Source organism: Hevea brasiliensis, chromosome 7, assembly GCF_030052815.1.
Source record: "Hevea brasiliensis isolate MT/VB/25A 57/8 chromosome 7, ASM3005281v1, whole genome shotgun sequence".
In the NCBI taxonomy this organism is placed as follows: Eukaryota; Viridiplantae; Streptophyta; class Magnoliopsida; order Malpighiales; family Euphorbiaceae; genus Hevea; species Hevea brasiliensis.
The window spans coordinates 96,931,035-96,944,805 of NC_079499.1; the positions used below are offsets into that span (position 1 = coordinate 96,931,035).

At 31.2% G+C, this 13,771-nt stretch overlaps 1 protein-coding gene across 1 annotated transcript; it reads left to right on the plus strand.

Annotated features, from left to right (window-relative positions):
* Positions 1-9,181: 9,181 nt before the first annotated feature.
* On the plus strand, positions 9,182-11,500 carry LOC110664711 (1-aminocyclopropane-1-carboxylate synthase 3-like). Its single transcript, XM_021824479.2, has 4 exons — positions 9,182-9,522; positions 9,638-9,769; positions 9,950-10,110; positions 10,223-11,500. The coding sequence occupies exons 1-4, from the start codon at positions 9,376-9,378 to the stop codon at positions 11,178-11,180; spliced, it is 1,398 nt and encodes a 465-aa protein (XP_021680171.2). The 5' UTR covers positions 9,182-9,375; the 3' UTR covers positions 11,181-11,500.
* Positions 11,501-13,771: the final 2,271 nt, after the last annotated feature.

Below are 13,771 nucleotides of genomic sequence, written 5' to 3' on the forward strand. Positions count from 1 at the left end.
ACTATTATAACCGATAATTGGCACGAGAGCCCTGTCCTTCCTTGAAGTAATGAAATCTTTGTGTATACCTGACATTAATTATTCTACCAGAAATAGCAGAGATAAATTTTATTGCACTTTGGCAATCCCCACGTATTCTGAGGCCTTTCATCACAAGTATTGGCTCCCCATTTTTGGCTGAAAATGGTCCAAATGCCACTGCTAGTTTCTAACAATGATGCTATCAACTCTCTCCTTCCCCAGTTTCATCATCATTCATCAAAGCACATCTCAGATTGCTTGCTTCATCTTTATTGACATTTCCTCGTGTATCTTCAGCCACAAATGATTTTTTTGAGATTTAAAAAGTGAAAAAAGACCCAAATCGAAATGAGCTTACGGCTATTTAGACATTTGTATCTGATCTGCATCAACTGTCAAAGCGAAGGGTTGAAGCTACGACATGTCGTCTTGGCTGCTTGTATAACACAAGTTCAATGGGTTCCAATGGATCTCCTTAATGGCTGAAGGCTTTGCTTTAAGAGTAGCAATTCTTTTTGTTATTAGCAGAGGTTTTTCTTCTGTTTTTATTGAATCTGACTTGTCCCAGCTGATAAGATTTTGACTTCTCTAATTTTCATCCCTTTGGAATTGGAGGCTGTCATTCATCCTTCGTAACAGTTTATCCTCGTATATCCATCTCATATGTGTATAGAAGAGCTAACAATTGTGCTGATTGGATTACTAAGCATGTTGGGATGGGCAAGTTTAATGTGGGTTGGGTCAATAATCCCCCTCCTGCCTTAGCTATTCTTGTTAAGGATAGCCTGTACTTGTCCTCTTTCTCTTGAATAATAATCTTTTCCATTAAAAAAATAATAATAAAATCAGTGGGCGCAATTCCTACTGCGTCTCAGTGTCAGAATCATATCCCTACTTGGCCCATTTCTTTTGATGAGAACCCGCCATCAATATTCAGCTTAATGATTCAAACATGACAAAAATGTTTTGAGTTTTGGCCAAAGCAAAGATCTCGTCTTGCATTCAATCTATGTCAATTGGGTTAGCTGTTTTTTTTTTTTTTTTTTTTTTTTTTTTTTTTTTTCTAGTGATTAAAAACATATCATTTAAATTTTCATCCCTTTAATCTTCCATTAAAAAAAAAAAATCTATATGGTTTGGTATGAACTTATCCATTTCACATTTATTTGCTATTGGGTTTGCTGTTATTTATGTTTGATTTCTTTAATTCTAGGTAAATTCAAGCTCAGTTTGAGGTTAAATCAAAATTAAAACTTTATTATTTAAGTTTATTTAATAAAAAGTTATTATATTGAAATTGAGTTTGCACAAGAAGTTTATCATCTCTTTAAAATTGCGTTTAAAATATTAAATTAATATGAAAAATAATATTTTTAACTTCATCAAATCTTAGCTAATAATAAAAAGTTTTAAGCTCAAAAAAGAAAATTTTTTTACACTCATATTCGAATTTCCACTCATTCAGCCTCTTGCTCATTACGAAGAAAAATACAATAAATGAAACCCCTGGAAACACTAGAACATGCCAACTAGGCACTCGAAGGGAGGCATCAGCTTGCAAAATGACACATAGGCAACGGGTCCAGTTCTTTCTGGGTCTGGAAATTCCATTAGCAATGTGATAGGCAAGTCTGGTCCATTACTTCAGAAACAGTACTAATTGCTGAATTTAATTTAAAATGGCCAAAACTAGTTGTCGGGATCAGCAACAGTGTACATGTCCATTACACAGGCCAATGGGCCTTCACATACCCTCTTGATTGTGCTGGGTCTTCATATAAAATCCCAACCCCACATCCATCTACCGTCTGCAACTTTCACAAGCTAGGCTTCATTTTTTCTCTTGATGAGTAATTCTGGATTTTGAGAATTCATCAAAACCCAGTAAAAAGAAAGAGTTTAGATACTAAAAAAAAGTGACAAAATGGTTTGTGAAAGGCAACCCTCATGTATAATACTGAAGGCCAGCACAGAGAGAGCAGTCACTGCAGTGTACTGTAGGGGAAAGAGGGTATAGCAATCGCTTTCAAGCTAGGCTGGATCAATTCTGCTAGTCATGAGGTTCAATATGGCAAGCTGCATGGCTAGCTTGGAACTGTTTTATATGGGAAAAAAAATGTGATCAAATAATTGGGAAGAGAAGCTCTTATAACTACGACACCTTAACGTGTGAATGTGCCTGCACTCCATGCTTGACTGTTACACCATGCTGACCCACTTGGATATATATCAGGACAAAATGTACCTTAGTTTGATAGAAACATGCAGGACTAAAACTGGCTGCTTCTGGGTCCTCAGCTTATAAATTTGCAGTGTGACTTTGAACAACTCAGAGAGATTTCCCATCTGTCAAATTGAATTGCATCAATTAATTATTGATTCAATCGTCAAACAAACTAATTTTGCATGTGCATTTTTGTTTCTTTTTTTTCTGAATTTTGACCATAATACTCATGTTGAAGATTCATGCCGCTCGTAAAATTCATGTTCTAATTTCTAAAATCCCTCTCTTTTAACGTGGCTTTAAAATTTAAATAAAAGAAACAATCTTTTAGAATGAAATAAAATTTGAGTTTAGAAATAAATGGAACTTCAAGGGCTAAATTTCACTAATTGTTTGCAATTTTTTTTTTTAAATTTTAAAGTTTTTATGATTGAATATAATAGATTTTTTTAATTAAATTTTTTAATTTTTTTTATCTTCATAAATTACCAATAAATTTAAAATTCATTAGTAATTTAACAACAGATTTTTAAAATTTATTGATAATTTAACAATAAATTTTAAAATTCATGGTAAATTATCAATTGATTTCAAATTTGCTGGTAATTTGAGCACTCAATTTTTATACTTAATTTTTTTATATCTCACGAATTGTCAATGGATTTTAAATTCATTGATAATTTAGTAATGGATTATAAAATCTATTAGCAAATTACCAATGCATTTCAAAATCTTTTACTAAATTATCAATGGATTTCAATTTCATTAGTATTTTGAACACTCAAATTTTTTATGTCGCATAAATTACTAATGATCACACAATTGTTTTTGACCTGTCGCAAATTACTAATAGATTTTAAATCCGTTAATAATTTAGTAATGAATTAAATTTTTTTTTTTTTATAATTTGAACACTTAATTTTTTTTATGTCTCATAAATTATCAACAAATTTTAAATCTATTGGTAATTTAGCAACAAATTTTAAAATCTTTTAATACTTTAAACGTTCAATTTTTTTATGTCTCACAAATTATTATTAAATTGTAAATTAATTGATCAGTAGCAAATTTTATAATTCGTTAATAATGTATTAAAAAAAGTTCATTGCTATATCAATAGAATTTTTTTTTAATGATATTAAATGCTAGGTATTTATTCCTGATTATGATACGGTATTACTTTTTAGTTTGGGTATTTTTAAATAGGTTTAGTGATTATTGTTTAAAAAAAAATCAGTATTCTATAATTAAGTCTATTAATAAAAAAATGTCTAAATATTTTAGCACCATTAATAGCTATTGATCCGTCCATCAGTAACTACATTAGAAATCATTAATGACATTAGGGTATTTAAACTTTTTTTTTTGGTTAATTAACATATTTAAGCACATGAAATACACTGATTTATCAAAATCCAAATCATATGATGATTCTATTACCAACACCCAAATGGAAGAACAACAAATTAACACAGGCATAAAAGACATATAACAATGGTTCATTGACAAGCTCTGAAGTCTCAAACAGGTATATGTGTTGGACCATGGTGGCTATCTGGCTAGCTAGGTCTTCTATTAAGATGCGAAAAGATTTATTGTAAACACAAGATGATTGTATCAATTATGACAAGAACATCGAATCTCTTTCGAGTTTCTTGATTTCAAAACGTCGAGTTTCACACAGCCCATATTTGGTTTTTGAATGGTCAGCTTCTTCAATTAATGATATCTTCTCTCCTACTTGGTAGACCCATTTGGGTAATGACTAGTCAGCCATTGATACCCATTTATAGGAAAATGAAGTTGGGTTTATCCTATATTACATACCAAAGCAAAAAAAATGATAAACTCATGCATTTTGTTTCTGACTATAGAAAATTTCCAGTTACGTATCAAAATTAATTGAAATATTGAATCATTATACGAACATGTAGATTGTAGTAAAATTAAACTAATCGAATATTACATTTAACTAATCAATGGGATCGAATTTCTTCATGACTTGTTAATGAAGTCAATGCACTAAAAAAATTGAAAAAAACAAAAAGAAAGAAGCTGAAATTTTTTTCTGACATATCTTAAAGAGGAAATTAAAGGAATTTATACTCAATTTTTGTATTTAAAAAATTATTTTGTGGGTGTTGACAACTAGAATTGTAATTATGTGTTCTATTAATACTAACTTAGTTAAGTTGGTAAGTGTAGTTTTCGTTGACCTCCAAGGAAAGGTGTGCAAGAAATTAATGGAAATAAACATCAATTAAAAGAGAGAGAGAGAGAAAGAGATACAGAGAAAGCATTCATGAAGGAGTTGGGATGGTGAGAGGGGGCCTACGTTATTGAAGTGAAGGAAGCAAATAGGTCCATGGCAATGTCTCCGAGGAAGAGTGATAAAAATGGACTAACGTGGGCATCATGTTAGATGTCACCAATGGACTGAGGTCTCCAAAATGGTCCCTCAGCCCTACACTCTTCTTCTTCTTCTTCCTTATAGGTATGTGTTTAAGTGGGTTGTGGTGGGGGCAACTAAACGAGGGTTTCACATGCCCTAATAACCCTTGTTCTACTACAAACCACGTGGCCACCTTCAATTATTCAATATTAGTGTTTTAAACAGTAAACGCCACCTAATTACAAGTGCTAATCTGCCTAAGCTAGCTTTAAATTGTAAATTCAATTAGAGGGGACACTACAAGAAGTTTTTTAGGATGACTAAGGCATTTTTCTGTTGGTAATTCTATAAAATTTGTTGGTAATTAAGATTACCAATAGATTTTGTCTATTACAGTGAACATCGTTATAATTTTTTTATTTTTACCAAAGGATACTCCAATCTGTTGATGATAAATTGAGAGAAAATAAAAATAAAAAAAAAATCAAATAATGCTATCCAAAAAATTATTTTCAATTAAAATAATAATTTTATTTATTATTATCTTTCAAAATATTTTCTCTCTAACTATTTTATTATTATAAATATGATATTATTTTATCCCTAATAATTATTATAAATACATTATAATGAGAGGAAAAAATAATATTTGAAAAATGATAATAATAAAGATGAGAAAAAGAAATAAGGGAAAATCATATTAATGAAAATGAAAAAAATAAGTTAAAATTAAAATGTAGATAAAAAAAGGGAAGAAAATGATTGAAAAGAGAAAAAAAAAAGAGATAAAGATAAAAAAAATGAGGGAAAAGAGAATAAAATGACTAAGGAAGTGAAAAGAAAATAAGAGAAAATAGAAGAAGGATTAGAGAAGATAAAAAAATAATAATAATAAAAAGGGGAAGAAAATAAAAAAAAATGATGAGAGAAGGAAAAAGAAAATAAGAGAAAAAAAATTAAGAGAAAAGGGAAAATGAGAAAAATTGAAATGGAAGAGAAGAAAATGATCATTGAATAAATGAAATGAATAAAGGAAAAGTGACGTTTGTAGGTATTTATGGGCATTTTACCAACCATTGTAAATTAAATACCATTTTTTTTAAGGTGAGCCTTTTAATTTCCCTCCAACAATTATTAATAGATTTAAAAATCTATTGGTAATTGAAAAAAAAAAACTTTTAAAAAAGAAAGGCTTGATTTTCCACTTAAATTTATCAACAATTTTAAAATCCATTAGTAAACTATTAATAGATTTTAAAATTTATTGGTAATTTAAAATGCCTATTTTTTTATTTTTTAAATTACCAATAAATTTTATAATTCATTGCTACATTACCAACGAATTTCAAATTTGATATATTTAGCAAGGATTTTAATGCAGCAACGGATTACTAATGAATTATAATCAGATTTAAATTTATTGGTCATTCACTAATGGATTCGAAATCCATTGGTAATTACCAATAAATTCGAAATCCGTTGATAATTTAAGCATTATATTTTTTATATGTCTTAATTTGTTAAGATTGTGTTTGAATTATGGGATTTGGATTTAAAATTTAAATTTCAAATATTTGATTTAAATTTTAGAATTTGAAATTCATAAATTTAAAAATTTTTTATTTGGCTACTAAAAAAAATTTCTGTCAAAGTGCTTAAAAGTTGTGGCATCATGTAAAATTGATACATTTGATTGCACTAAAACAAATTTAAAATAAGGTGAAAATAGTTATTTTAAAATTTTAGTTTGTAAACTTATCATGAATATGGGATTTGGATCAAATTCAAATCCATTTTCATTTAGAATGTTTTAACAATGTATTTATTTTAAATTCATAAGGTTAAATCTCTCCATTTAAATATAGCATAACATATTTTAAAATCTACTGGTAATTACTAATAGATTTCAATCCATTGATAAAATCCATTGGTAGATTTTTGTTGTGGATGTTTCTGTTGCTTATGTACTTAACAATAAGCCAAGATTTGCTATATCTTTGCATAAGTTAGAGGGATCATATATAGACAAACCAATAATTTCTCTTGCCCAAGGAAGAAACAGGTTCTTGAAAGTGTACTGCATCAACCCAAAATACAAAACAGTACATGTAGCAGTTCATTGGCTATACAAATTAGCTAGGTTTATATTTTATTATTTTATATATGTAATATATAGATATATATCTAGCTATCACATTATTTACGGGTTCGCATCATGTCTCGGCTTTGTCGTCCCATAATTATACTTTGTGTCTGTCAAAGATGAAATGTTCACTAATTAATTACATCAATCAGATCATTCTAGCCAAATGGGAGACCTGCATGGTAAGAATTGGGGGACCCTAGCTGCCTGTATCTCTCCCCCTGAACCGTTTTATTTTGGATTAATTATGCTCCCATCAGATTATATATGGTTTTGGCAACCCCCGGATTTTCTAGACACTCTTGTATTCTTTTGTCAATCTTGATCACTTTCCATTTTTGACATCTTATCCCACTATCTAGCTACTTCATTTTTTGTTTTTCTGAACAAAAAAAAAAAATATTTATCTTTAATTATCAATTTCATAATTCTTATTTAGATTTGATTCATCATAAATTTAATATATAAAATGTGCAATGAAACTCACTTATTAAATATATTGATTCATCTATTTATAGTTTGGATCTTACAGTGGACCGTAAATGAATATATAATTTAAATTGGCGATCAATTTATCAAAGTGAAATGTGAAATAATTTTTGTAATTTAAAAAGAAAAATTAAATTAAAAATAAAAAGAACAAAAGAATGAAGAAAATAGGGTTCCCTAGATAATTAATTAGAAAGATTAGGATTTAATTATCCTTAATTAGCATTATAAATATAGGGTTACTTCCCAGTAGTTTCAAGTGAGCTAAGTGACCCATCCCTAACCTCAATCTCCAGAAAAAGATGAAGAAAAGTATATTTTCGTGAGCTGTCCTTGACTTAGCTTTCTTGAATCAAATATATGCAATAAAACCAATGAAGATTACATTTTATCATAAAGAGCAGAAAGGTCCTTCAAATCTGCGAGCGGGCCAATGGCCTCACCACCACCTCACCTACTTTCCCAAGTTTCTATTTTGCCGTCAATACTATAACCCATAATTAATCATCCTTTCTAATGAACTTTTATTACCTACAAAAACCCATTCTTCTGTGACTTCCGCGAATTCATGCCAACTTTGCTATATTTACAATGGGGCACCTTCAAATCTGCTAGCCCAAAACTAAGGGCGGAAGGTGGAAGTTGTTAGCAATTATAGTTTTCTTCTGAGATATTTCTAGAATCTTTAATTTTTTTTTTTAAATTTTATTCGCTATAGAACAGAGATTTTATAAACAACAAAACCAACCAATCTCCACCGTCCATATATCATGAACATTATCTATTGACATTTTCACTTTACAAATTGCTTTAGAGGGAACCATGAAATTTGGGGATTGAACCTTAGAGAATTTTGTTATATTTGAACTACGCAAGGCAATCACGGGCAGACCACTGAAAAATAGATAATAAGAAGGCTTGTAATTTGGAGTATTAGGATGGAGCAAGTGATAATTAAGTTCATCTAATATCAAGTTACCCTTAATGGGATAATTATAAGAACCGACGTGCCTTTAATTAGGAAAAAAAAAAGGCTACTAGCTGGCCATATTGTGGTATATAGCTAGCCTGCCTGCAGAAGATCTCGTACTTAATTAATTAATTATACCCCATTATTAATTTGTTCCCACTTGAGATTTTGAATGTTTGACTTCAAAATCAAAAAGGGTTTGTTCCCCGTTCATTTTTTTTAAATAATTACAAAAAAGAAATAAAAAAAAAATTAAAGGTAAGAAGAATCAAATAAAAGGTTTGGTATATTGTTGTAGGTGCATAGAAATATAAACCAAAAAAAATTTTAAAAAAATAAAAAAGGAGAAGCAAGCAGATTAAAGGACTAATGAAGGTTAAAGAGGAAGAATGTGGCCGACATGGTTGGATATTGCGTTCAATAGGCCGAAGGCAGATAGGACCCTCCGGTGGAACCAGCATAGAGTTTAACCTTAGCATTGGGAGTTTATGTGGGTCAGTGTTAAGCCATTTTCTATAAGATTATGTCGGAGTACAGGCATCTAAACGCTACTGCTGCAATCTCTTTCCTTTTAAGTCCTTGTATTATTTGTTTTCTACTAACAGCATGATTCTACTATAATTAAAAATTAAATTAAAAGCCTAATGAATGAACCCACGCGACCTTTGGAGTTGGTGGAGTACACCTATCAATCAAGAAATGAAGAAATGAAGACTTTGGTGGTGGTGTTAGGGGTAACCTGTGAATGTAGTAACCAAATTTGAGCATAGAAATGTGTAATGTCGAAGGGGCGGTGGAGAAAGCGCGTATAAGTGTCATTTGTCTTGTAATATAAAAAATTATTAAGCAAAAGAAGTTGTGTCTTATGGTCAAATTTGTCTTTGGCAATCTGTCGTGGTTTTCTTCACTTGTTAACTCTATATATATCTTCCATGAAACTACTCCACTGCACCAGCCTTCTTCTTCTTCTTCTTTTTCAACACTCATCTATCCAGTCATCTCTCTAATTATTTCTACCTATATAGCTACACTTCTTTCTATTTCCCTGCGCAGCTCTTTTGTTTCTCTACGTATATATATTTGCCCGTTCATCAGCTTTGATTCGCACATCTCTATCTTTTCAAGAAATACCAAAAATGAGGCTCTTGTCTAGAAAAGCCACCTGCAACGCTCATGGCCAAGATTCTTCTTACTTCCTAGGATGGCAGGAATATGAGAAGAACCCATATCATGAGATCAAGAATCCAACAGGGATCATTCAGATGGGTCTTGCAGAGAATCAGGTAAGAAAAATGTGGAAAAAAAAAGGATGATGAAGAAGAAGAGTTGTTATTTTAATTTCCATGTTCTTCTCTTTGGCAATATATGCTTACGTCCCATTTTCTTTATTATTTGCAGCTCTCATTTGATCTTCTTGAGTCATGGCTAGCCAATAACCCTGACGCTGCTGGGTTCAAGAAAGATGGGGAATCCATATTTAGAGAGCTTGCACTCTTTCAAGATTATCATGGCCTCCCTGATTTCAAGAACGTAAGTTCAGCGTCCTCAATTATTCTAAGTTCCCTTAGGGACCAACAAATACATATCCTGTTGATATAAAAACATAGATATATATATATATATATATATATATATATATATATATATATATATATATATATATATATATATATATATATATCTCTAACTTTGTTTTGGATAATTTTGCAGGCATTGGTTGATTTCATGGCGGAAATAAGAGAAAACAGAGTAACTTTCGATCAAAACAAGATAGTCCTCACTGCTGGTGCAACTTCTGCGAATGAGACCCTCATGTTTTGCCTTGCTGAATCCGGCGAAGCCTTTCTTCTTCCAACTCCATACTATCCTGGGTACGTATATATATGTGTTGCTATATACTTTTCTTATTAATGAAATACCAAGATTCTTATCACTTATGCATGAAATGTACGTTTCTGATCTTACTTTATAAAATTATTGCAGATTTGATAGAGATCTCAAGTGGAGAACCGGGGTTGAGATTGTACCAATTCAATGTACAAGCTCAAATGACTTCCAAATCACTGCACCAGCTCTTGAAGAGGCTTATCTAGAAGCCCAAAAACGCAACCTAAGGGTTAAGGGTGTCTTGGTTACGAACCCCTCAAATCCATTAGGCACTACAATGAGCCGAAGTGAATTGAACCTTCTTGTAAACTTCATTACTGCTAAAGGCATTCATCTCATAAGCGATGAAATTTATTCGGGTACCGTGTTCAGTTCACCAGGCTTTGTAAGTATCATGGAAGTTTTGAAAGATAGGAAATGCGAGAATACTGAAGTTTGGAAAAGAGTTCACATTGTTTACAGCCTTTCAAAGGATCTTGGACTCCCTGGTTTTCGAGTTGGTGCAATTTACTCCAACGATGAGTTGGTTGCATCCGCAGCGACTAAAATGTCTAGCTTTGGTTTAGTTTCTTCTCAAACACAATATCTTCTCTCTGCTCTTCTGTCCGATAGCAAATTCACCAAGAACTATATTTCAGAGAATCAGAGAAGGCTTAAACAGCGACAAAACTTCCTCGTCAAGGGCCTCAAAAAAGCCGGCATCATCTGCCTCAAGAGCAATGCTGGCTTGTTTTGCTGGGTTAACATGAAGCATCTTTTGGGATCCAACACATTCGAAGCAGAAATGGAGCTCTGGAAAAAGATTGTTTATGATGTTAAGCTAAATATCTCTCCTGGTTCTTCTTGCCATTGCACCGAGCCAGGGTGGTTCCGAGTCTGCTTCGCTAACATGTCCGAAGAAACACTAAACCTGGCTATGGCGAGATTGAAGTCATTTGTGGACTCCATGACAATGACCAGCAGCCACCAGATGCTGAAAAATTCAAGAAAAAGGTCACTCACCAAGTGGGTTTTCCGGCTATCGTTTCACGACCGTGAGCCAGAAGAACGATAGTCTGGTGTTTCATGTCAAGTGTGAACCCATATACACAGGCGTCCATAAATTTTTTTCTTTCTCCAGAATATTTTTGGTGGATAATTTTCTTTTCCATTTTTTCCTTTTTTGTAATTTTAGAAAAAAATTGCACTCAGGTCCATCTGTGGATATGGATATTGGAGTGTTTCTAAGCATTTGATCGTTTTTAGTACTCCTTGTAAAACTATGTGTCAATCCTCTCTAGCATGAAAATATTCAAAGAAATTCTTCAAAGAATGTATGATAATGTGATTATGAGTTGACATGTAATTAAAAAAAATCTATTATCCTTTTTATAATCATGTTATAATTGACACTTGCTTTAATTGTTAGAACAGAGCTATACCAACCCGCATAGCGGTAGTGGCAGAGGTAAAGATTTGATTAGTGGAAATATATGTGTTAGCATAATTACAGCAATTATTATTCTTGTCCAAATTAGTTTATATTCTCATGTATAAATAGATATAATATCTCTGTAAACGAGACACAGACAAATATATAATCATTTCTTTCATTACTTATATTCTCTCTTCTAACATGGTATCAGAGCCATAAAACTTTTATTTCTAGTTTTTTGGGTCTTTCTGCTCTCTCTATAACCTGTTCTGGTTCATTCTTTCATACCTATTATTATACCATTTTTTTTTCTCCTCATCTTGTTATCAATGGAGAAATCTGATATTTCAAAACCTATTGCAACAGACCATGTTAGAAGAGAGAATACAAGTAATGAAAGAAATGATTGTATATTTGTCTGTGTCTCATTTACAAATATATTACATCTATTTATACATGAGAATATGAACTAATTTGGACAAGAATAATAATTGCTATAATTATGCTACATAAATCTTCTATAATTATGCTAATTGCTGTAATTATGCTACACAAATCTCCTTTAATCATGCTAATTGCTGTAATTATGCTAACAATATGGATAGAGAAGGACGGTGAAGGGAGCTACCGACGTCGTCGTCCCCCACACCACAAGGTGACGCATGCATATTAATTGAGTCTCGACCGACTTTGATCGTAACCATTATAGCAATACTGTTTTTATGGTGGGCGTTTGACATTCTTTAAGCCATGTGAAGAGGAGTGGGAGGGAGAGAGGGGACTGTCGCGCACACTTATCAAGCAATGGATAATCTACGTGGGACTGGGAGGTGCAATTGATCAGCTTTCGTGGGTCAAAAGCCTTGCTATTGGGAGAGAAAAGAGGAAGAAATGGTAAGGTCAAAAAGGAAGGATCTTACATGTTTCCCATTTGTGATTTGGAGCCATAGTTTCCAAAATAAATATATAATCCATATTATTTCTAGGGTTGATGCTGAAACAAAATAGAGCCAAACATGTTAAAGAAAAAAAACATATATATATATATACAACCAATAAATTTTAATTAAAAAATATCGAAATTATCTGTGAAATTTCGAATTTAAATTCTTAGGCAATCAAAGTCAATAACTGTCTAGATGGTAATTGCTCAAAGTCATCACTTATCACCACCGACGCAAGAGAAGAGAAGAGTTACTTGCAAGTAATCGAAAAAGTCCAATGCTCTTTTTATTTTTTTTTTCCTTTTTAAACCATTTCTTTTGGATGGCAAATGCCTAAGTATGCATTGGCTTTAAACTTTGTGTAGGATATGATTAATATGGGTTCGTGTTGCAGACGTTTACGCGTTTTTATGGCTAATTTTAAACCAATCACAAGACTTGTCTCTACAAAATAAATGACTTTGTTTTAGGAAACAAAGCATGCCCTTAAATAGTATTCATTTACAAACAAAGAAGCTTTCTTTATATGAAACTAATAATAATAATTAATATTTTGTTTTAAAAAAAGGGAATTAAATATTCATGGCCTTCAATTATTGTGAAAAAAAAGGGATGTAATCTAATTATATGCATGATGATATATGGGCATCTTAATTATATAAATATGTATATTCTCCTAACAATTTTAGTAAGAGATTTAGAGTGAATTATTTATCTAAAATTTAGATGTTCTTTTTATATGCAAAAATCCATGCAAGTTTTTGTTACCAACAAAATTATTATATAATAGGCAAATTGAAGTAAAAATTATTTGCGCACACATTCAATTATTGAACCTAAAGATTTCGTTTGCTTTAAGTTAAGCCACTAAATCTTACAAAATATATTTTTATATATGATCAGATGGTGTGTTCATCAACTCACATTTGATCTTTCAATTATATGCTGATGTCTATGATCTTAAAGATATACTTCTGCTTCTATAATGACTGATCATCATAAGAGGTTGCAAACTAAACCTATAATGGTTTTTTCATGGGATCACATAGATAGATTTAGTGTGCACTGACCAATAATAATATCTTATCAATTGAATTATACAAATAGAGAACTTTAAAATTTTTTTATATATAATCAGTGAAGTTTATTTCAGTGATATTGGAATCATCTTGAGAATTATAATGTTCGAAGTCTAAATTTCAATTAAAATCAATTATAAAACTCATATATAGTATTAAAATTTTTTTATCTAGACTCAGTCTATTATATACTTAAAATATAAATATA

Bases quoted from the DNA above. Each gene is read 5' to 3' on its own strand.
- LOC110664711 (XM_021824479.2), top strand. From the start codon at position 9,376: ATGAGGCTCTTGTCTAGAAAAGCCACCTGCAACGCTCATGGCCAAGAT. The intron at 9,770-9,949 runs GTAAGTTCAGCG...ATAATTTTGCAG, and splicing joins GCCTCCCTGATTTCAAGAAC to GCATTGGTTGATTTCATGGC. The intron at 10,111-10,222 runs GTACGTATATAT...AAATTATTGCAG, and splicing joins CCAACTCCATACTATCCTGG to ATTTGATAGAGATCTCAAGT.